At 39.5% G+C, this 26,128-nt stretch overlaps 1 protein-coding gene across 2 annotated transcripts in view; it reads left to right on the top strand.

Annotated features, from left to right (window-relative positions):
* The first annotated feature begins 2,162 nt into the window (after positions 1-2,162).
* Positions 2,163-26,128, top strand: part of LOC149781468 (heat shock 70 kDa protein 12B-like) — a 46,724-nt gene continuing 22,758 nt past the window's right edge. For both annotated transcript variants that reach the window (XM_089935554.1, XM_089935553.1), the window contains exons 1-2: positions 2,163-2,291; positions 14,223-14,393. In XM_089935554.1, the coding sequence (XP_089791680.1) occupies positions 14,268-14,393 (126 nt within the window). In that variant the 5' untranslated portion in view covers positions 2,163-2,291; positions 14,223-14,267. The remainder of the gene's footprint in view (positions 2,292-14,222; positions 14,394-26,128) is intronic.

Genomic DNA, 26,128 nt, shown 5'->3' with positions numbered 1-26,128 from the left:
TAAACTTTGAAACCATTACTGGTTGTATCAGTTTTGATATTACGTTATGAATATTTAGCCTAATGTATTGTGATGGTGTGTGAATGTAGAAAGGATAGATGGTCGATAGAGATTATAGATAACTACTGAACAAATCCGTTCCTATCAAAAGTTGCATAAACTCTCTCTCTCTCTTTCTCTCTCTCTCTCTCTCAAAACTGATAGAATCGATGTGAACAAATGCGAGCAGCAAAGTCCGGTTCGTACATTAGATGTAATGTTCGTAAAGGCATTCTGATGAAGAAAATCTTGTTCATCATAACATTGCGAATGACTGAATGTTAAATTTACAGACGAAATACATCTGATCTGCTACAAGATTTTCATTGACTTCAAAGAAATGCTCAGATCAATCCAAATGTAGATTTTATGGTAAAGCTCATATGATTGCGCAAAGGTAATTAAGCACATGATTTTTTCTTCTTCTTGAGAGCGTGGTCACATCAGAAACAATTTTTGTCTTTGTTCCGTTGTCCGAAAACATAAAAGAAAATTCCTAACGCAATATTCACGATCTCTAACAATTATATGCCAGTACAAGTGGTTACTTGTTATGTAACGTTATCAGATAATAAATTACGTTTCGGTTATTATAAGTAGGTATGGAAATCGGACATTAATAAGTTTGGCACGGTTTATTGATGTGTGGAGAAAGCAAATATTACATTTGGGTAAAACTGACCTCATTTGAGAATTTAACAATACATCTGGGTCAATATTGCGCCCTATGGAATGTTTAACATAGGGGTTGCAACATGCGATCCTAATGAAATTTAATGGTATGGATCGATATAGGACCCTATGAAAATTCTTCAAGATGGGCTGTTATGAAATTTCATTTTAATATTACGGGTGTAACCGTATCTTTCTAAGGAGATTGAAAAGGAAAGGGATCATGCACAGATAGAACCATCAAAGCACACATGTCATTCGACCGAATAAAACTAATATATGTATGTAACCCACTGGATCACCTAATACATGTATAGAGATTGATAACAGGCACGCAGATATTTGTCTTAATGGTATATAAAAAACAAGACTTGTTCGAGTACCCTTTGTCTACCATGACTCGGACAGCTGCATAAATCCCAATACATTCCAAATATATATTAGCTTATAAGGGCTCAACTGTATAAATTTAGCATCAATACTTCATGTAGATTTTAAAAATCCGAACAAGTATGCAATGAATATAAAAAATCCAGGGACCATGTCAAACTGCACCTGGTAAGGGTTTATAAGAAAAAGATGGGGTTTAATGACCCTATCTGGCATTCTAGTTTTGTTTATCTTAGTTAAATTACACTTTGAAAGTAGAAAGCACTGTGCATATCACAATAATCTCCAAGACAGAAATAAAGTTAATATTTTAATGGATAAATGTAAAAGAGACAATATCTAATTATACGTTCTTTAAGTTACAATTGACGACCTTTCTGTTTACCTCATTTCGGACTGCATAAAATCCATAGACTCTGTACTTGCATTCAGGCACAATGTTCACTGAGCTAAGATGCTGCATCCTTAGCTGATAAAAATGCACTCTTATTTATAATCTTTCATTTATTAGAGAGTCACACTGTAGTATACACAGGACCCCCACCGGAAAGCAAAACAGCAACAAAAACTCTTCTTATTTACTTAGAACCTTTCATTTATTAAAGTGTCACATTGTAAAATACACAGAACCACCACAACTACATAAAGCGTCGGAATAGTTTTGGATTCAGTTCCGTCCCAGATCTGCAACCTCGGTTCATCCTTCTGAAGGGCACTTAGCTCTCATTTGCTTGGTATCATATATCCAATAATGTGCTCGATGTGACGTTAGATATCAACGAATCGACCCCCCTCCCTCTCTCTCTCTCCCTCTCTCTGTTGCTATTGTATTCCTTTTTTCTTGAACAGCTGGATCAATATTTACACAAAACGCTCAGGCTATGCGAACACTTATTTTCAATAGTGTTATGTCATAGTTGCCAGATCTAATTAGAGATCGTTAGGGATGATCTGTATCTGGTAAAATTATAATTTTATATCCATATAACTACATATATATATTATATTAGCTTACCTAACTTATTTCCCCAGAAGTGACCTCTTGAACTAATCAAGATAAGAAAAGTAGTCCTTGACATTACATTTTACTTCCTTGACGAAGTTATTTCATCTTGTTGTTTAACTAGTAAACAGAAGTGGTTACTGGTCTATGTGTCATTGAAGTAAATCATAAGGTACACAGCCGCTTGGTAAGTCCAATATTTTAATTTTATTTAATATTGATCTCCATTTTCAAATATTACATTTAACTTCCTTGACAAAGTTATTTCATCTTGTTCTTTAACCAGTAAACAGAAGTCGTTACCAGGCTATGTGCCTTTGAAGTAAATCATAATGTACACTGCCGCTTGGTAAGTTCAATATTCTAATTTATTTAATCTTGATTTCCACTTTCAAATATCCAAGTTTTGTGACATAGAAACCTTTTAATAACTACTGACCTAATCTTAGCGCTTACTGTCCTATCCTAGGTCTCATATTCTGGGGGCAACGCAAAAGGAAACGAGGCTTGCAGAGAACATGTACGTGAACTATACCAGTATATTCGCACTTATAGATAAAAAATCACATACAAATACACATATGAACCATTTCAAAGGAGTTAAGACTGACTCTAGGCAAATGTGCATTGACCGAGTGAATGAACTCACATCCCGGCCTCGTGTCTCCGCTACAAAATGTAGTTTTGTGCCTATTTTGGCTATATACAATCACCTTTGCATATTTTTAAATTGATTGATTTTTATTTTTATTCACATTGATTAAATCAAGACACACTTAAGATTTAAACATTAAAGATAGTGTGGAAAAGAAACTAAGCGAAATGTCGAACCAACAAGAGATAATTAAATATTTCAATATATTTACAGTTGATCTAAGTCATTATTCCGCTTTAATTAACACCACTATCGACCATAAAATTGTTTCTCTCTCTCTCTCTCTCTCTCTCTCTCTCTCTTTAGTTGAATTGATTAAAGGTTTACTATCATTCACAGGTCTATAGGCATTGTCTTATAAAGTACATTCGAACTTAAACGTTTTTAAGAGAGAACTTGTTAAGTATTTGAGCATTTTAAATCATTCCTGTACTATTATCATAACAGGTATTAATTTTTGCCAGAGTATGGGGAAACCCCGTGTGTATTATTAGCTATCAATTTGTCAAAGGAATTTTTTGGCACACGTCACCTGGCCAATGTCTAAATTGTGTGTCAAACTGAGATTCCGGCAATTTGCTGTAGTGAAAAATACGTTACTCTGCATACTGAAATCTTTATGTTGGCTGACTTGGTGATCTGTAATTAAACCGTTGTTGTAAAATACCATCTGCCCAATTTACCGAAGAAGGTCGTAAAATACTTCGAGAAAACTATATAGCGGTTGCTGGAACAGGATATCCAGCTCGTCGTGACCTATTAGATCCAGAGACTGCTCATGTTCCAAAACATAAAAAAAAAAAAAACTGGACTAGTTTTGTTTTTCGAAAGTACCATGGTGTAAGTCAAATTAGCAGTGAATATTATGATAAATTTGAAGATTTTGAGAAACAAGTCAAAGAAGCTAGAAAAGAGCTATTACCTGGAGATTTTCCATATAATCACCATTCAGACCATCCCAACCAGAAGTGACCTAGCCACTCGCGATCAACGCTGTAAAAACAAGATGTTGATCGACGAGATATTCTGATTGGTGGAAGACGAGCCGGCAACAATTCCCACGAACTCATCAATGAAGCAGCTTCTTTTTGTCAGCGTTTATTTACCAGTGGCATCATTGACAGCATCGTCTATCAGGCACTGATCGATAAAATTACCGACGATTACTACAGTGAGTGATCAATTAGATCGGCGATAACAAAATAGCATGATTATAGACAATGCCCAACGTGGACCTGACAACGTCAGGGTAATACATTCGAGATTACCGGTTTATAGAGCTATCCTCGGAAATTGACTCGGCAATGTTATTTAAGTTTGTTTTTTTATAAAGAAAGATAGCACCAAAAACTATCGCGATTGCAAAACAATTAGGTATGAAAACCATCAAAGATATTCGTGATAAGGGTATTGGCGTTTGTCACAACCCAGGCTACTGTATTATAAATAATACTGATCCACTACGGTATTATAAATAATACTGCAGAAAGTGTGCATTAAAATTTAATGACTCAGGAGCCCCCAGTCAGCAGTTCCGACTCTCTAAATACATATAACAACTCAAGGTTGAATAAATAACAATTTTATCAAATATACGAATGCAAGAATTTCATGGACATAAATCTTCAGCTCAATATATCATAATACAATAATGGCCGGGTTGACCAAATGTCCTTTTATTCTTTACTTCGTCATATAGAAATTACTGTCCTATTGTGAGATACTCTCTTTTCAGTGAGTTTTCCCAAGTACTCATATAATTTCTCTTCTTTCTTTCTTCCTTCCTTCCTCTTCCTCCCTCTATACACTGTGCCTCTTGTGTACCCACTGGAAGTCTCCACGGCTTCTTTCTTATTCTCTTGGTGTCGTCACTTCGTACACCCTGGAATATCTCAGCACCGACTCCCACGGCACCCTGGGAGCTTCCTGAAGAAATATAAGGGACGTACACCTTTGTCTCCCTACTCTAATTCTTTGAAATTAACCACTCTCTCACTGACTTTCCATCAGACTAATGGGCAAACAATTTTACCAGGCCCTATGTTCATATAAATTTTCACTTATCGGATTCATGCCTTGCGCTCTACGTACGAATAGGATTACTCAATGAATTTTTGTTACACACTCACACCGTATCTACCCATCGTTATTATGTAATCATTCCTATTGTATGCGTCCTAAGAATTACAGAAATATACATATAAATCCACATGCACATAAATACCACTCCGTCTAATTTTGCATAGTGCTCAATCTACATTCTGACAGATGTTAAGTACATGTCATAATTCAATTATTTAATAAATTCAAAAATATGATGCGATTAAATATTCTAATAAATGCAACTATACGTGAGGATTCAATATTCTAATATATTAAACTATCTAATCAAATCAAGCACAAAGACTCGGTCAAGATATCGTCTTACCTTTGAGAAGCTTGTTTACCCAGTTCAATTCCCTTCTTTTTACGAGTTAAGTCTCGGATTGGCTTTTAGCTAAAATATCCTCCTCAACATAAGCTTTCTGCTTTACTAGACAATACGTCTCTCTCCCCCGAGAATTAGCAGCTCACTGACGGGTCTGTGCGCGTTTACGAATAAGAATGAAGCATTTTCCCGCCTAAAGTATTAGCCCCTCCCAGCGGAAGATCTAGCTTCTCTCATCCCTAATTTGTCGACACGCCTACCGTTTGATGTTCTTTCCGCCTGGGTCCAGGTTTCTTCAGACTATCTTGGCCCGCTATGGGGTATCCGGCCCGAATGTGCCCTTCGGCAGAAGCCCCGCTTGCACAAAGATTAAATACCTTTGAAGCCAATTTAGAGATCCAAAATTATGTAACTCCTAGTAAGACGTCCGGCACACATGCTCTGATTCTGCAAAATTCTGCCTTCGATTCGTTACAGCGCTGTTGGTGATGTTGCTGGTAAAGCATTTCCGGCGTTCAAAGACAGACTCTCACGATTAGTACGACGAAAACCACAATAGAATGCAAAGCATTCCAATGCAAACATTATAATGAAACTACTCAGCACCGAAGTGATGCCAGTAAGTGTCGGTTAGATAATAAATCAAGCTGCAAATGAACGATTGAAAGAATTAGCTGGAGTGCTATCATTGATAAAACAAGAAGCCGCCGAGAGAGGAAAAAATATAACTGCAAATCTGGTAGTGGCCTGGCTCGGCGGTCATTTTAAACAACAAATAGTATGATAAAATGAATCGGTGCGATTATCAGTATTATTATTTTGATGCGCGTATACCCGACGCAAGATACAAGGAGATATTTCTTGCCCGCCGAGGTATTAATTAAGATCAAATGTCAACTTTTAAAAATAGACAATACAGCATGCAGAATTTTAGATCGAGCTGGTGTTTGTTACAAATGGTGTTATGGCGTTATTTAACAGTGCCACATACAGCTTTGACGGAAAGAATATTGAATCATGTCTCGAGAACGTCGACGTTGCCACGACTTTATTGGGTCTGGCAAGATATTCCGATGATTACTTGCGGTCCTTCGGTCCATCAATGATATTCGCGAAGGATACCACTGATTGTCATGAGAGCAGTAACGTGACAATGAACGGCCTTTGGAGATGCAGTTTCATTGACGAATGGAGATTTCAGCCAAGGATTCTCAGAACGTCGATCGATGTTAAACGGTTAAGAAGAATTTTCATGCGTAATTCCACTATCACACATACTTGGATTCTGCAGAAATATCAGAAAAGTTTCCTTTGGTGTTAAACACATGGTGGTGCTTGTCAGAAAAGCCACCGACAACGAGGCAATCTGGCATTCTGCTGATGTTGATGATGGTAAGGTGAGACTGACAAAGCTTTCGTTGTGGATGCCAACAATTACACCATCACTCGTTGAAAAACAACGGCTGTTCTCTTTCATGGATAGCGGCGGTAAATCAATGTTGTCGTGGTTGACAATAACCACAGTGTCCAGAGTAACGTTGCTGGGTTATTCACATGGCAGATATCATCACAGCAGGGAGTGTCATCCCCACGACATATATTTATGGCACTTTAATAAAAAAACAGGACACGGATTAAAGACCTCAACAAAATAAAACGGACGGGGTCTAAGATTACCAGGTACGTAGTACGGTCAATGTCTGAGACTGCCTGGGACGTTTCGTTAAAGCTACCCATATTCAAGTTTGATTTACTTGATGATGCTCGGATATTAAACATCAGTTATCAAAGAAACCAAACCGTGTTGAAACTGGTATCATTAATCTCGATGGCCGTTCTGGTCCAGGTACTCACTGGGTTGCATACGCGGTTGACCACGTGTTGTTATTTAATTTGATTCGTACGTATTGGCGCCACGGAGAGAATTTTTCAAAAATATTGGCTTAGCCGGCGATATTTCAATCTGGTATTCAACATTACCAACACAGATATTAACGGATCCACCTATATGCGGTCCAGAAGCACTTGCTTTACTTAATTACGTGTCAAGGTCATCAGCGCCGCTGCATAAAGTCTTGCACGAATATACCGCCCATCATTTTAAACAGGTTAATGGTTTACAATGGTAGATATTTACGGAAGATCTGCTAAAAGCAATGCCCAGGGTGACATTGATCGATGCAGCGTTTGCAACACGAGATGATCTTTTGCTCCTCGCCGCGATTGTCAGAGATGAGGTTGTTGTTTTACAGGATCAGCATGGGCGGCTAAAGACGAGCAATATCAAATGGGTCGATATTAAACTGCGAGTCTCAGGCGATCCATTTCGCGCTGGAGTAATTTGATAAATCTATACCCTGCCGCTGGCGTATATCTACCCTCTTCCCGTCCCTGCTGTATCATCTCAAAATCATCGTTGTTGTAATTGTTCAATCGCAGAGATAATCTAGTTAATATTGTCCTGGTTCATTATACAACAAATGTATTTATTTAATAAAGATTGTGTCGAGACCAATTTGATAACGTGTTGCTGGATCGTGTAAATTTATCGTGATTAATCCATTTGGGGTTTTCTTAGCATGTGCTAAGAAGTTTCTAAACACATTTATATATGTGTGTCAAAAAAACCCCACTAAAATTCCAGTTAACTCTGATCACTTCTTGAATCTGAGTTTACAGCTGTGTCACGTAAATGACATGTATGTTTTTATGTCTGTCCCGTGAAAATATTCTGGCTGGATTTACTTGTCATTCAAGCATGACATCATCGTAAACCATTAGATTGTTGATATCCCCGTTCAGATCCTCGACGGACGGCGCATCCTAGATGTCAGTGATAAATTCAATAACATATACGGATGGCGCTACTAAATAAAGTTTGTCCCATTTGAGCCACCTCATTATCAGGTCGAGCAACAATTGAGTTTTACCAGACCCAGAAGGACCAATTATAATAGCTCGAATGGAATTTGTTAACACTGGATGATGCTTGAGTGGCGCATGCTCGCGTATAGCTGAAAGTCAGTCACGTTCATACTGTACAAATATAGTATTATTAAAATCTTGAGTTTATATTGTGTTCTATGAAAGACGGTCACTGATACAACCGGGCTAAACACAACCACGTCGAAAAATAACAGGCTTGCGCTCACAGGTAAGTTTGTGAGATGTGGAATAAAAAATATAGGTTTGTGGTGTCAGATCGCTCTGCGATCAGCAATGCGATCATTGCTGGCGGAGATACTTGCGACGACACTCGGACAATTACCATGAACGCCATGGGCGAAGTACTCAGGGGAAAACATCTTACGGAATATAATTATTGTGGACCTCGAACCCGACTTTATTTTAGAACTGACGAAACAAATCACACAAAACCAGGTGATTTTCCGGCAAATGCGATTGATCAAGGGTACCATACTTATGATGTCGCGTATAAAAACAAAGATCTGCAACAACGATATATAGGGGACGTCAAATTGATTCACACGCTACGAGTTGATCTTGGGAAATAATTTCTCGAAGCAGTATCATCGCTGGTGCAACAACATAACGTCAAAATCAGACGTGAACAGGCAATCGTTGAACGATTTAATCAAACACTTTCACAGCGACTGTTTGAATATCAATACGCGCACGAATTACAGAACAAAAACAAACACCATGAAATTAGAAAACATTAAAATCATGCTGAAAATATTTAAGGTAAGAAACATTTTTAGGTCTTTTTAAGTTTGTTCTTGCAGTCGAAATAAGTGAGTTTTGAGAGCACTCTTGAATGTGGTCACTGTGTCTTTGTGTCTAAGTTCAGTGGGTAATACATTCAACGTTGCTAGCGTAACAGTCAATTATTTATATGAACCTTGTTAACTTAAGGGTGGTGCAGTAAGAGCAACTGATCCCGTCTGGAGTGTTACACATACAATTTTCAGCGTGGTAAGATCTAGTGGCCAGCCTGCAATCCTCAGACTAGATTCAACAGCTGCTCAACGTGGATTTGTCCGTAAACAATTACAAGTAATACATGAAAATACACAGTTACCACCAAGTTGGATTTTGGCGTCACAGACACTAGCAGGTATTCGGCCTCTGCCACTAACAAAGGACTCTAGCGCGGAGGAGCCAAGCTCCTTGACGTCCGTTACATTCAGGACACGTCAGAGCGACATTTTCGCGTGTGTGGTTGAGACTGCTATCGATTCTGTTCACGGTAAATTGTCCTACGTCGTTGGGAAAATATTGCCACAGCATTATTTTGTTATAACCGACGCAGTGATTATTTTTTCGTTGTTGCACCGCTATGATAAATTCATCATCAAGGTCAAACTGGCATTGTTTTTGTTTTTGTCCTCTTGCTTATAACCAGCTATTTTTTTCTTCAACGCCTTGGTTGTTGGTGTAGTTGATCCAACAGGTGTTGTTGACTACTCCGTAACATAGACAATTCTTCGCAGCTGATATATTTTTGTGACTCGCGATACTGCCAGATAAACCACATTTGACCATTCGATGCGATTTTCGACAATCCAGATATTGGTATCTGAGATTGTTATCCCCTAATGAATGATTTGCTATCGCATAACCTAGAGTCCTTGGTGATTTGCAACCACTCCATGGTTGAGGCTGCTGTCGTGGAGGAACTGTTGCTTGCGTCTCCGACGTTGTCAGAGCCTGCTGTACATCTACTGAAACTTTGATGATATCATTAAGAACCAGTCGCTGTTGTATATCCGTTCCTGGATTGTGAACGAGTATATTTTTTTCGACGGGTATCTGCAGGGCGATAGCATAGTGGAACTGGCAGCGTTAAAAATTTTCTTTGTGAATTTCAAATAATTTACGTTGAAGTAAATCACGAACGTTTTCTCGTGATATTACTATCATATCATTAGGTTGCCAAGATTTCCAGAAATCAGAGTCTCTGGAATCACGATACGCATTATTTCACACTAAACATTGTCTGGCAGTAATCTGATTAGCAATTTCAACGGTCGTTATGTTTCTTCGTGCGATCGATGGTCCTACGATATTTCTTCGTAGTGGCTCACGTAATTTTGTAACCATTCATTGGGGGATTCTTCTATAAACGACAGAGGCTGTCCTGGATCGCCATACATGATAATTGCAGTGGGGTTTTTTTTCGACAGCCAGTCGAGAAACGTTTTTAAATAAATTTGGACACGGTGTATATTTCGTCCCAGATGATGATTTTAAGAATATATTCTTTCCCATTCGCTCAATGGTCCACGCATCACCTTGCCATCCAATGAAACTGTGATACGTGCATGACTTAACTCGCTGCTGTTTCATCTCTCTGGCAGGGCGATGAGTAGGCCTTAGGACAATCATATCTGAGTTTTTAAATCATTCTATTGCACGTGTTGTTTTTACCAGAACCACCTTGACCATTAAGATCGACCGTGTTATGTCTCAGAATTTTATCAACCACTTACGGTGACGATGATGGTTCAGATAATTTATCGTCTCGGTAATAAGCATTGACTGGTTCAACTTCAGCTGATTCAGAATAATAACGTATTTATTCACGCTTTTTTCTCCAATTACCATAGAGGGTCTCTCCGAGACCAGCATCATCGGCAATAAATGGTTTCACAAGGTCCATTTTTGATCCAATTATATAAAATGAATCCGTGGCGACTCTAAACAGCATCCGCTGTAAAACGGTTAATCATCAATATCAGGTTTATTGACGGATATCCATGCATCGCAGATCTCAAATGAGTAAACTGCGACGAGCCGCCGTCGAAGTAGCTGACTATCATGCCAGTATGTGTACTGCCTTTTGTGATTGCACTTTACCTCGACATCAATACTCCTCTCGATGTTGTATCTGCGATCACAAAATCAAGTTCTGCTGGATCCATGATTAATCTTGTGCAGCGGCGTTTATTATCAGATGACGACCACTGCGTAAATTTATCAATAATTTTTCTGAAAATATCTTTATCATGGAGTGGTAACGATACAGATTTTTGTGGTCTGTACGATATTATGGCTGCCGTTACAGTCAGTGACGTTCAAGTACCACTTTCTAACAAATATCGTAATAGCACTATTGGAGCCAAACCCCGTTGACTTTTTACTCATCAGTCATCGAGATTAACGTTTGTGTCCAGTGTATTAAAATGAAGACCAAACTATATGGGTATCTCAGGATGAATACTCGCAGAGAACTCGAATAATTCAATCTCGAGAAAACCGGTAAGATTGTAGTCGACGGCGTCGGAGACGCTTGCGGAGGTGTAACCTCTGATAGGCAGAGGAACGTCTATTGCTAGTCTATTCATTTCGTGTGATGGATGATCGTTTAAAATACGGTTGACTTTCGCCGTATCTAAGAAATACCGCAGGGTAGATTTCAGTGTTGTCAACCGATATCATATCGTCGGTATTATATTTTGTGTTCCAGAGACACCATGTCTAAACGCGACACAAGATCGTGATATATCGTCGAGAAATTCTTTCAGTGTTGGACTCCATGAATTATTTTGTTGTGTTTTAGGGACCCCAACAGACGAAGTTGTAAAACAGTTACTGAGTAATTCATCACTGTCGCCGTCATCTTTACCGCAATCTCTTACATCGCACGTTAGAGAGATTCCTTGCGATAAAGTATGCCAGGCGGTAGCACTAATTGATCAAATGTTGATTCATCTGTAGCGGATTTATATGCAGCAGATGTATCTGCCACAGATAAATCTGTGTCGTCACCGTGAAATAACCAGACCGATACAGGGTTGTGCACACTAATATTGTAATTTTCCTCAAAAATATCGCCGTCATAAAATCGAATTGTTCTTTCCAGCGAAAACTTTGTCATTGATTCAGTCCAGGCGTGTAAATTATGGTCTATAATCGCCATTGTGACTCCATTACTACGGTATTTGCCGGAATGATACAAAATCTCGTTTGTTATTGAAAGTTTAATATTTTGTCAAGCACTGCTACGTCATTTATTTTAGCACCGTTGATAAGAGCATTTTCCCATTTGTCTAATTTTTAATTCTCGTTTCTATAAGTCCGTTTCCATCTCTCCAGCTAATAAAATGTTCTCTGACACGTTGGGGTACGCAATTTAATGTGAAAGTTCTCATTGGGGAAAGCGCATTAATATCAGGATCATTGTAGTGTATAGTGTATAGTATATACACCTCTGCGGACACTGGATATGCGCTAGTGTAGCATGGTTTGTCTATTGTGGTAAACATGCCTGGTTGGAGTTTTTACCTATTGTGACGAAATTGTTATGTCGTCGTGATTCCTTAACAGGGTCATGTTTATCACGAATAATCCAAGTTGGACCATCTTGGCTTAACATGTTCCATAATAAATATCATTCTAAATATGTACTTGATGTCATCCACAAGATTATTAATACTAGTCGCTGCTTGTTTGTCGTTCATGGTGGAATCAACGAAAATATCATCGCCGTCTATCCAAAATGTTGAAAAAAACATGATACGCACCAACTTGCGCAAACTCATTTTTGGCCATTTTGATAAATTCGTGTAATTGTAGCTTAAATGGTGGTTGTTTATTATCTTTAGTTAATTTTTCAAAGTCAAATCTAGTGATGTGATGTTGTTCAATCACTGATAATGTTTTTATTTCTCCTTCAAAAACCTGTTCTCTGCCCTTCTCTGGTTCCATCACCGATAATCTGTCAATTTCACTCGTAGCTAATAATTCATTTATTTCTTTTCATACATTTTTCTGTACGGACAATATTTCGATAACCTGTGAAAATTTACCTCAAGTTCTATCCCAGGACGTAACTGACATATTGTTGGTGTTTAAATACATATTTATAAGTGGGGTACCTGCGAAACTAGATAAAATATCGTTGAATGGTTAATGGTAAACTTGTAAAATTTAACCAAAGTTCACTTGCCTGGGCATCTTCAGAGCCCCCAAAAGTGTATTCATTTTATAGCACCCGGGGTTCACTTGTGGGTGGGGTGGATGTGCTTGATTACAAAATTAAAATTCAGCCTGGACAGCCCTCTGAATATCTAAACTTTCGTTCTAAAATTTCGTTTCGCACTTATCGATTCGTCGTGGGGGAGGCGGGCTCACATTATTGGAGAGAAAAAAAACTATAACAATTACCCAAGAAAGTCATTCAACAGATATTCAACATTTATCAACTTGGTGCAATTATTTCCTTTTGCTGAGAATAATAAATCTTCATTGGCACAGACAAAATCAACACTCTTACGAGCCTCGGATTGGCCTTTACATAATTAATGAGTCAACGTTGCTTGGCTGAAAATATTTGTTTTTCATATCAGATTACGAAAGCAGGGATTTTTTTGGGGGGGAGAGGGTAGCCCCAAACTTCAACGCCATTTTTTTCGTCGGTCGTCCTCTCCTGCTGTTATAATTCTTATCCTCAGGAAGCTATTTTTGTTTGCTAGATCAGCATGTTGTAAAACAAAAGAACGTGTCTGTTTTATAATAATTATATTTTTCACCTGCATTTGGGACAAGGCCAGCTTTGATAATACTGTCTAAATTTGTAAACTACTGGTGAAGTTTGGTTTCATCCTGAGTACAGCGCACAACATGCATGCAATGCTTCTGAACATGTGTTAATATATTTCGTCAATTATCTCTAACAAACCGCTCCGGTGGCCTTGTGATAAGTGCCTCCCCCTCGGATGCGGGAGGTCGTGGGTTCGATCCCCGATCGAGTCATACCAAAGACTTACAAAAATGGTACTAACAACTGCCTCGCTTGGCGCTCAGCATTAAGAGTTAGTGTTAGGGCTGGTCGGCCTGGTGTCGGGATAATGTGACAGGGTGGGACATCATGCTACATGTCTGCGGCATGATGCACCAGTGCTAGACATCACTATAAACTGTCACACTGCTGACATCGTAGCGATATGACTTAAAATTTTTGAAGCTACGTTAAAAATCCAAATCACACACACACACACACACGTATCTGGTGAGATGATAGTGCCTAATCTAGACTCACATAAATCTCATTTTTAATTATTTCTTTTCAGGATATGGTGGTGTATTCTATTTGATAATTTAAGCCAAATCCAGACATGACATCTAAGAATGGTAAAGGCAGTGAACCATGTCTGTTCTATGCAGCAATTGACTTTGGTACGACCCACACGGGATATGCATATATTGAAAGAGATAAACTATCCTCAACCTCGCCCATACAGGTATATTATCATCAATAACCAGCAAAAAACAGACTTTACAAACAAATCATACACACACATATATATATTGTAATATATATTGTATTGGTTATTATCTCGATTTTGCAATATCGCTCTGTTTCATTTTATGGGTATAGTGTACAATATTGTATTTAAGCGATTTTTCAATTGATTGGATATTTAGAAATCGACTAATGCCCAATTACGGAGAAATGTTTTTGCTAAATCAAAGGAGATCAAACGAATCATTTTAAACACACACACACACACACACACACACGGTAAATGGAAGATATCAACTGAAGATACTTGTCAAGGTGTTGAATATTTTTACCAACAATCGAGGATACAGACTGTAAATTAACAGGAGATTTGTATCCTGTCTTCAATATCCGAACTATATCTCACTGGATCTCTTACCTTATATCTCACTGGATCTCTTACCTTATATCTCACTGGATCTCTTACCTTATATCTCACTGGATCTCTTACCTTATATCTCACTGGATCTCTTACCTTATATCTCACTGGATCTCTTACCTTATATCTCACTGGATCTCTTACCTTATATCTCACTGGATCTCTTACCTTATATCTCACTGGATCTCTTACCTTATATCTCACTGGATCTCTTACCTTATATCTCACTGGATCTCTTACCTTATATCTCACTGGATCTCTTACCTTATATCTCACTGGATCTCTTACCTTATATCTCACTGGATCTCTTACCTTATATCTCACTGGATCTCTTACCTTATATCTCACTGGATCTCTTACCTTATATCTCACTGGATCTCTTACCTTATATCTCACTGGATCTCTTACCTTATATCTCACTGGATCTCTTACCTTATATCTCACTGGATCTCTTACCTTATATCTCACTGGATCTCTTACCTTATATCTCACTGGATCTCTTACCTTATATCTCACTGGATCTCTTACCTTATATCTCACTGGATCTCTTACCTTATATCTCACTGGATCTCTTACCTTATATCTCACTGGATCTCTTACCTTATATCTCACTGGATCTCTTACCTTATATCTCACTGGATCTCTTACCTTATATCTCACTGGATCTCTTACCTTATATCTCACTGGATCTCTTACCTTATATCTCACTGGATCTCTTACCTTATATCTCACTGGATCTCTTACCTTATATCTCACTGGATCTCTTACCTTATATCTCACTGGATCTCTTACCTTATATCTCACTGGATCTCTTACCTTATATCTCACTGGATCTCTTACCTTATATCTCACTGGATCTCTTACCTTATATCTCACTGGATCTCTTACCTTATATCTCACTGGATCTCTTACCTTATATCTCACTGGATCTCTTACCTTATATCTCACTGGATCTCTTACCTTATATCTCACTGGATCTCTTACCTTATATCTCACTGGATCTCTTACCTTATATCTCACTGGATCTCTTACCTTATATCTCACTGGATCTCTTACCTTATATCTCACTGGATCTCTTACCTTATATCTCACTGGATCTCTTACCTTATATCTCACTGGATCTCTTACCTTATATCTCACTGGATCTCTTACCTTATATCTCACTGGATCTCTTACCTTATATCTCACTGGATCTCTTACCTTATATCTCACTGGATCTCTTACCTTATATCTCACTGGATCTCTTACCTTATATCTCACTGGATCTCTTACCTTATATCTCACTGGATCTCTTACCTTATATCTCACTGGATCTCTTACCTTATATCTCACTGGATCTCTTACCTTATATCTCACTGGATCTCTTACCTTATATCTCACTGGATCTCTTACCTTATATCTCACTGGATCTCTTACCTTATATCTCACTGGATCTCTTACCTTATATCTCACTGGATCTCTTACCTTATATCTCACTGGATCTCTTACCTTATATCTCACTGGATCTCTTACCTTATATCTCACTGGATCTCTTACCTTATATCTCACTGGATCTCTTACCTTATATCTCACTGGATCTCTTACCTTATATCTCACTGGATCTCTTACCTTATATCTCACTGGATCTCTTACCTTATATCTCACTGGATCTCTTACCTTATATCTCACTGGATCTCTTACCTTATATCTCACTGGATCTCTTACCTTATATCTCACTGGATCTCTTACCTTATATCTCACTGGATCTCTTACCTTATATCTCACTGGATCTCTTACCTTATATCTCACTGGATCTCTTACCTTATATCTCACTGGATCTCTTACCTTATATCTCACTGGATCTCTTACCTTATATCTCACTGGATCTCTTACCTTATATCTCACTGGATCTCTTACCTTATATCTCACTGGATCTCTTACCTTATATCTCACTGGATCTCTTACCTTATATCTCACTGGATCTCTTACCTTATATCTCACTGGATCTCTTACCTTATATCTCACTGGATCTCTTACCTTATATCTCACTGGATCTCTTACCTTATATCTCACTGGATCTCTTACCTTATATCTCACTGGATCTCTTACCTTATATCTCACTGGATCTCTTACCTTATATCTCACTGGATCTCTTACCTTATATCTCACTGGATCTCTTACCTTATATCTCACTGGATCTCTTACCTTATATCTCACTGGATCTCTTACCTTATATCTCACTGGATCTCTTACCTTATATCTCACTGGATCTCTTACCTTATATCTCACTGGATCTCTTACCTTATATCTCACTGGATCTCTTACCTTATATCTCACTGGATCTCTTACCTTATATCTCACTGGATCTCTTACCTTATATCTCACTGGATCTCTTACCTTATATCTCACTGGATCTCTTACCTTATATCTCACTGGATCTCTTACCTTATATCTCACTGGATCTCTTACCTTATATCTCACTGGATCTCTTACCTTATATCTCACTGGATCTCTTACCTTATATCTCACTGGATCTCTTACCTTATATCTCACTGGATCTCTTACCTTATATCTCACTGGATCTCTTACCTTATATCTCACTGGATCTCTTACCTTATATCTCACTGGATCTCTTACCTTATATCTCACTGGATCTCTTACCTTATATCTCACTGGATCTCTTACCTTATATCTCACTGGATCTCTTACCTTATATCTCACTGGATCTCTTACCTTATATCTCACTGGATCTCTTACCTTATATCTCACTGGATCTCTTACCTTATATCTCACTGGATCTCTTACCTTATATCTCACTGGATCTCTTACCTATATCTCATTAGATCTCTAACAAGCTAACAATATGTATCTGTGTGTATGTCTCCATTTTTTTGCCTTAACAACTTTGCGTCTTGAGCTAAATATTAACTTCATCTTTGTTTATTGTTGTTGTAGTTTGCTAAAAGGATGTTTGTAACAAGATAACCGGGTGGGATATTTCGGATTAACAACAGAACACGTTTTGACGACACAGATATATGGTTTAATGTGGCGATTTATATGAGTAGTGGATTATGAAGATGTGTGCGTATTTATAATCCAAATATTGGATCTATTTAACAAAAAACGCACAGTTTCAAAGATGAAAAAAATATACAAATAAATTTAGGTCAGTAACCCTAAAACACAGGATAAATGATTTCACAAATGATTCAATAATGGAATGATGAATATAGTTCACTCAAATAGTAAACAATGTAAGTCTTTACACATAGTAAAAAAAATGTATTCGCTCAGGTAGCGAAATTATGTCAACAAACAAGAACGGATATACAATCTATCCTTCCAGTCCTAAATAATACACTGGGTCTTACTAACCCAAAATTAGCATACAGCTAAAAATACATGTGTGGAGATGCACTCCGTCACCCGTGCATCTTATCCGCTCCACAGCTCATCTGAATCAATTTCACAACCAATATAGACTCCGGACCCTCGGAATACTATGATCACTTGAAACATTAGACCCTCCGGACACTTGAAATATTAGACCCTCCGGACCCCCTGGTCCTTTGACGGCTCTACAGCTGGGTCACCTTAGTCCCTCTGGACACTCCGGACGCTAGACATTAGACGCTCCGGCACCTTAAACGCTCCGGACACACGGACGTTTCTACCCTCTGACAACACCGGACACCCCAGATATTCCTACCATCAAAACACTCACTCAGCTGAAAATATACCCGATACAGTGTACTACACTTGTTACAGACATAACGTAAGGACGTTATACATGGTAAGTTAAAAAGATTATATCATAATGGCAATTACAAAACAGAGGTTCAATAGTAAACCTAACCCTGCTTGATAAGACAATAGTAAACAATTCTTTTAAAAAATGTAGCTTTACATTACCAATATAAATCTACGTCGCAACAAGAATAAAAAATGCACGCATTATGGTATGTAAAGAAAACTATAACAAACATGCAAAGGCAAATATGGTAATACACTAGTTATCACTTAAAACCCAAAACATTACCTACCCCTACAGCTGGAGTTGTGCGAATCCATTAAACAGGCCGCTTGCTGACAAAACCATTTGTATTGTAAAGGTCCTTTACATGTAGTAACGTATTTATACCTTTATAATTTTCGTTATTCTTTATCAAAGGCACCTTGCACGTGTGGCACAGGACGAATCGAACTCACGATTTCGAAATACATAGACCATATTAAAATCACCCTCGGGTATCGTTGTACAGAGAAAAGAAACGAAACCCGAGTACATGTAAGTAGTAAATGGGGGCACTTTACCGTCAATGGGAATTAGCATTACAGAGACCCCTGGGTCAGATTAGCGTCAAGGGAAATTTAACATGGAGAAAAATCGTGGGTCAGATTAGCGTCAAGGGAAATTAACATGGAGAAAAATCGTGGGACGGTTTAGCGTCAAAGGAATTTAAACAGGGTGGGACTTTATAGCGTCAAGGGAAATTGAACATGGGATTTTTTTTTTTAAATTTTTTTAAAAAAGGGGTAGGCAATGGAAAGGCTATCTCTTTTCGAGAAATATGGCTGGCCCTGAAAAGGGCCTTTGGGTTTATGTTAATATTAATATTAACATAGATGGCATCTGTCACATCTTCTTCTTCTTCTTCTTAAACTCCTTCTAACTGCCGGCCCATACACAAGTACCCTCTTGAGACATCCTTGTCTTTCTATGTAAACTCTCCTCATCCATTGACTAGTATCTGTCCTATCAACAACAGTCCACTTGGACCTGACATACATGAGCATGTCCGTCCTAAACATCATGGAAGACACAAGGGTGGATGACTCAATGAGCGGGTACAAACACAAACACACAAACACAAACACACAAACACACAAACACAAACACACAAACACATACGCTAAGAAACAATAAACAAAATCCATAATCTACTATCCACACAATCGTACGTGAGCGGTTACAAAACCCAAACTATACTCTCCACATACGCTAAGAAACAATAAACAAACCCATAATCTACTATTCACACAATCGTACGTGAGCGGGTACAAACACAAACACACAAACACAAACACACAAACACATACGCTAAGAAACAATAAACAAATCCATAATCTACTATCCACACAATCGTACGTGAGCGCTTACAGAACCCTAACTATACTCTTCACCTACGCTAAGAAACAATAAAGAAACCCATAATCTACTATTCACACAAACATACCTTAGCTCTTACAAGCACCAACACACAAACACATACCCTCACACTATCTTAAAAAAGAGTTAGTGTTTATATTCACACTACTCTACCTACACATTGGCAAATTGATGGTTATTTCTTTTCTAGAGTATTGGGTAGCACTGAAAAGGGCTGTTTTTTTGTTTGGAACTTCATGGACACCTGGTTAATGGTGGCACCTTCCAGGCCTGGCGCCGCATACACATCTTATCCCCCAATTACATTTTACCTTTTGGGGGGAGAGAGCAGAGGCAGGATATGTCGCTTCAGAATCCCAATTTTCGCTCTCTGGGATTCTGAAATTTCTTCTTCTTCTCTCCTTTTCCTCCTCCTCCTCTTCTTTGTATCTTCTCTCCTCCTCTTTGTATCTTCTTTCCTCTTCTTTATATCTTCTCTCCTCCTTTTCTTTGTTTCTTCTTTCCTCCTCCTGTCTTATCCTTCCCTCCTCCACAATGGCTTCCGCGGCCAGTTCATTTAATATGCGCCTGGCATATTCCAGATGCACATGAAGTTCCAACAGTTTCTCCAGTCTCGTGTTCATTTTTGGTGTTGATCAATCAACAAGGGTAGCTGGACTGCCGAACGAGTTTCAATTTATAGTGAAAGCGCGGACGTGAACGAAAACATCCCCTAAAAACATAAAATTGATCTTACCTAGATCATGACCATAAAACAACGCGCCGACCTAAAAGAAACACTCACTCACTTTTTTATGCTACCCATCACTATTTTAAAAATTTTTATAAATCACTTCAATAGACTATCCACATACGCAAAGCAATCCAATCTAACTCCAAATATACACCTCAAACACCAAAAAAGACATCATTTTAATCTACTATCCATACCAACTTACTTAACCACTTACAAACACAAACACACAAACACATACCCTCACATTTTTTTAAAAAAAGAGTTAGTGTTTATTTTCACACTACTCTACCTACACACATTGGCAAATCGATTGTTATTTCTTTTCTAGAGTATTGGGTAGCCCTGAAAAGGGCTGTTTTTTTTTTGTTTGCTATGGCATTCTTTTTAGTTTCTAAGAATGCGATGTCCTCTGAGGATAGACTTTCTGGCGATAGGTCTGCTTCTTCGGAAAGAGAAGAAGAACTCTTTGGTGTCGATACGACAATCGACAAAGCCTCTGTCAGCTTCAGGTTGTTGCTGCTGTTGTTGTTGTTGCCGCTGTCTCTGAAGTCTGTACTTCTCTGTCCATTCTTCTTTTTCCCTGTTCATTTCTTCTCTGAAGAGCTCTTCTATCAGGTCTTCAGTGATTTTTAACATTCTCACATTCTCTATTTCTTCTGGCTTCGGTATCAGACTGTGTCTGACCCTATGCAAATTCACGTAGGCTTCGTTGAGTTTAGCTAGTTTGGAGCACATCTTTTTAGGAGGATGAGTCGACAATGGATGGTTAGACTGGAAACAACCCGGTTCTTAAAGTCAAAGCGCGGACGTGAAGGCAAACATCCCCCACACGGTTTTTGAGTCGCAACGTTTAGTGAGTGTCATGAGAGGGATAGTAAGAAATGAAAGAGCATCAATCCAACATTCTTATAGCTAAACAAAACACAAAGCCATTTTTTTCAAAACACAACATTTTTTATTCAAAAATCACTTAACACTAAACAACAACTCTAACATTTTTAACAATAATCCAACAATATAACATCAAACAATTTTTTCAAAACACAACATTTTTTATTCAAAAATCACTTAAAACTAAACAACAACAACTCTAACATTTTTTAACAATAATCCAACACTAAAAGTTTCTCCACTAGGTAAAGAGGGATAACAGTCTTCCATGGTTTCTAGTAATCTAGGATGACTTCTCGTAAACTGTTGATTTCTATGGTATTATCGAATTCTGCATACAGGATGACGTTCACCGTTTCATCAGGGTCTCGGTCTTTAAACTGAATTTCCACACGAATCTGGCCAGATTTTATAGGGTGGAAATGTCCCTCGTCGCTGCCTTGGTCTGGAGTGAAATCGAAAGCCCACAAAGCGTAGCCTCCTGCATAATCCTCGTACGTAATACCGTGACTGGTATTGGTTCCTAACTGTCCGGTGGCTTCGTACAGGGACAAGTACGATCTCAAGTAATTCTTCTTGGTAAAGTCAGGTTCGAAAGGTCGGGTACACAAGGTCTTGCCATCGCGACTGACTTCGATTTTGGACACGCCAAAGTGTTGAAAGTAGAAAGGATTTTTTTCGGCAGCTCCGTTGAAGGCTGTATTCTCGACGATACCAACGATCAAACGTTTGGGTAACTGTCCTTGGAACAGATGATCTTCGATCATGGATCGCTGTCCCTTGGGAATGGTGAAGGTTTTCACTTCCACGCGTCGTATGGGATACTTGGCAGTCGTTCTGCTCAAACGTCTGACTGATGTCGTTTCCCACTTTAGGTAACACTTCCACACGGCGTACGTAGAGTCTGGCTTCTAGGATTTTGGTTTTGTAACCGTCACTATCAGCCATCAAATGGAAAGCGGCACTGCTACGATTCAGTCTCAGGCGGACATCCACCCCGTTCAGCAAATACTTTTCTTGCAACCACATGTCCAAATGCAAACGATCCATCAGTTCTAAACTTGTGTCGGCTCCCGTGATTCTCTTTCTTCGCTCTAGAAATCCATCATTGTTGTCTTTCTTTTCATCAGTTTCCAATATTTCAAACTTGGTAGGTTCGTCAGCTTCCCATACCACACAGGCATTGAGATGAGTGTTCTTGGCATCTATTCCGTACGTCAAGAGATTTTCCAGGTAGGCACGATAAGGGTAAGTATCCATGCTGCTACTGACCAGTTTGTTATTCAAGTACAAGTCCACTCCACTGAACAAGGAATGCATGAAATTGTTGACGGGAGCTACTGCTTCATCGTCTATAGCACCTCCAGTCTTATCTAGAATTTTGACTTTCAGGTACAAGTAACTGCTATTCAGATCGATGTAATCTTCGGGCTGTCCTTTGATTTCAAACTCGATGGGAGCGGAATCGGTCAATGAGGAGACGGGGTAAAATTCCACCCACTGGGATTCTTGCATCGTCATCATCGTGGGGGGCATGGCAAACAGATCCAGTTCCGTCTTGGAACAAGCGCAAGATTCTCGGTGCATCATTTTTTTGTCTCTTTTCTCAATAATCGAAAACGTCTAAGTCTCGAACGGTTCTTCTTTTCTTGGCCTTTCTCGCTTGAAGTCTGGTGAAAGGGTGTTTTCTTCGTCGTCTCTTTCTGCCTTGTCCTTGCTGAATGCCTGACTCGGTAGCGTGCAGGGCATTTATAGGTGTTTCTCGGTGACCCAAAATGTCTTTGCCCGTTTGCAGCAAGACATTTTTGCCTGCCCTCATGAAGGCTTCTTTAGGGTTTTGTTTGTCGATGATGACATTTTGGAGAAATTCTTTGCCTTGCGTCAGTGCCGCATCTTTCAAGGCGTGCAATCCGCGTGTCACCATCGGTTTCAACACCGGGGCCACCGAACGAAAGGCCGATTTTAACATATCTCCTAAACCGTGTCCTCGCTGTCGAGCAACCCCTCGGTACACTGGATACATGACTTACGAATCGTGAGAAAACCGTTTTCGAAAATGGAGTTTCACCGTGACTTTTCCTTTGGTGAATGGAATATTTTGTCCCAAATCTCCTTTTATAGTAATGTTGACCGTGTCCAAATACGACTTACTGACAGGCAAATAGTGAGGATGTACAAATTCGCGGTGGACGTGGTAAGTGTTTCCACCTTCCTCGTCAGTGTTCGTGGCAGAATCCACTTTGAAAGGAATGACACGCAGTAACGGTACGGAGGTGTGTCCCACCACGTTATACTCCACCACATCGGAGTACACAAACATCAAATTCAGTCCTTGGTTCAGTTCTACCGGGGCACGAAATAACTTGCTAAAAGACTCGTTATCGTAAACGATGGGTAATTCGCTTTTCTTCATCATGCTCATTCTCAGGTTCATGTCTCCGCCCAACATGTCATACAATTCAGGACAAAATAAAATGGACAGGATTTTACTCCGTTCAAATTTCATCAAGAAGCGACGAGCTGCTTTGTGGTACTCCATGGTGACATTTTTGTTGACATGCTCCAAAGCTTTCAGAAACACGACATTAAACCTGGAGGTTATGGTGCTGACCAAATGTTGACCACTAAAATAATAGCCTGGGGGAATGAACAAGTGATAGGTGGTGTACTTTTGTGTACGGGTTTTCTTGTCATATTTGACATTGCTATCCATCCACTGTTGCATTTGCTCGTCATGAACTTCCACATCAAAAAAATTTTGATTGGGAAGGACATTGAGGACTTGGGTCGGGTGAATCATTTCTACTAAAGCCACTTCCCAATGGGCTTCGTGATCTAAGGGGATGGCTTGAGGTAATTTGGCCGTGTAACAGCACAACGTGTTCTTGGGAAACACCTCCATGGAACTGTCACTGGGTAAGGTTAAGTAAAATTGGTTTTGGTGACTCATAATTCCAGAGTTCTGTGGCTGTCCGAGGGGTTAGTGGACGTCAGAGGCGTGTCTCCGCCCAAAATGGGGTTCTGGTTGTGGTTGGAGTGGTGACTGGCACTGGCACTGGACACAAGGTTCCCGTGGTTCCCGTTGGAGGTGAATTTCAGGGAGGGATTAGGAAGCAGGTAACCGATGCAACTGCTCAGTAAAATGGTCCACAATTGTTTGTCTCCTTGTTGCAAACTCAAATTGGCGATGGCTGCCCCGATGACACAATACACCACGAAGATTTGGCAGAAAAAGACGATTTGCGTTTTAGGCACACGTTCTCCACACCACACCCACAAGGGTTGTTTTTGTAAATCTTGCACAGAAGAACTGGGTGAAGGAGGAGTGGTCGACGTAGCTGCGTCTGTGTGAAAAGGCATGATGGTCAATTCTTTTTATAGTCGATGACTTGCGAAGCGTCGATCCAAGAATCAAAACTGGGTGGATATCCTTTCCAACGTACTTTGACTTCTTTGACACGTCGTTTGCCCACTTTACGGGTTCTGCGTTCGAGAATGCTTTCGATGTCGTACACGTCGTCTTCTTTTTTGGTGACACGTTGTAACTCGGGCAAATAAAACGTTCCTTTGAGCACTTCTCCGTTCATGTCTTCCAATTTATAGACGGCAGGATGACGGCCATGCACTCGTCCAGTGACGCGAAACAATTCGGTCGTCCAGTTAGGTAAGTAACCTTTGTCGAAAGTGCGTTTGGTTTTGCCAATGCGCACCCAATCTCCTACGGCCAACATTCCACTTTTCTCGGGGACAGCCCTCGTCGGGGACGTACCAAACAGACGCTCAAACACCAACACTTCGTTATCGGGAGTCACGTCTTGCGGGGCACGTCCGATGCTTCGATGGCAAGATTGGTTGTACGCTTGCACCAGGTGCGGTAAGATGTCGATGTACTTCAGAGTGTGGTGATGCGTAAAATATTTCCACATGCGTTCTTTCAAAGTGCGTTGAAAACGTTCCACGATGCTGGCTTTGGTTTCGGGATTCTCGGTGGTAAAAAAATGAATGTCACGTTTCTTTAATTCTTTTTGGAAAGCTTGGTTCAGAAATTCGGTACCTTTGTCCGTTTGCCATCGAAGAGGGTGACGACCGCTTTGTTTCAACACCCGTTGCAGGGCTCGCACTAACTCGCTGCTCGATTTGGAAGTCAAGGGCACGACCCAGGCAAATTTGGAAAAGACGTCGATGACACAAAACAAATATTTGTAGCCACGATTGTAGCTGGCCAAATGAGAGACATCGGCTAAATCGGCTTGCCATTGATGATCGATGCCTTCCACTCGGGTGCGACTTCTGGAAAACTTGCGTCGAATGGGTTTGTGTAAAGTGTAGGTAGCTTGTTCTTGTAACCATCGTTGCACTTGAGGTAAACGGAGACTTTTCAGTCGCGTTTTGGCAGCACGATACAATTTTTGAACTCCTGCGTAACCTGCAGGATGGGAGGGATCGTAGTAAATGCTGGCTAAGACTTTTTCCATTTTTTTGTGTTGGTTGGTGTGTTAATAAGACACCCACTCTTGGAGGATGCTACTCTTTTTC

The sequence above is a fragment of the Sinohyriopsis cumingii genome, chromosome 15 (genome assembly GCF_028554795.1).
Source record: "Sinohyriopsis cumingii isolate HCF-2022 chromosome 15, ASM2855479v2, whole genome shotgun sequence".
NCBI classification, from domain to species: Eukaryota; Metazoa; Mollusca; class Bivalvia; order Unionida; family Unionidae; genus Sinohyriopsis; species Sinohyriopsis cumingii.
The sequence above is the reverse complement of the archived record's forward strand: the minus strand, read 5'-3'. Positions and strand labels throughout refer to the sequence as shown.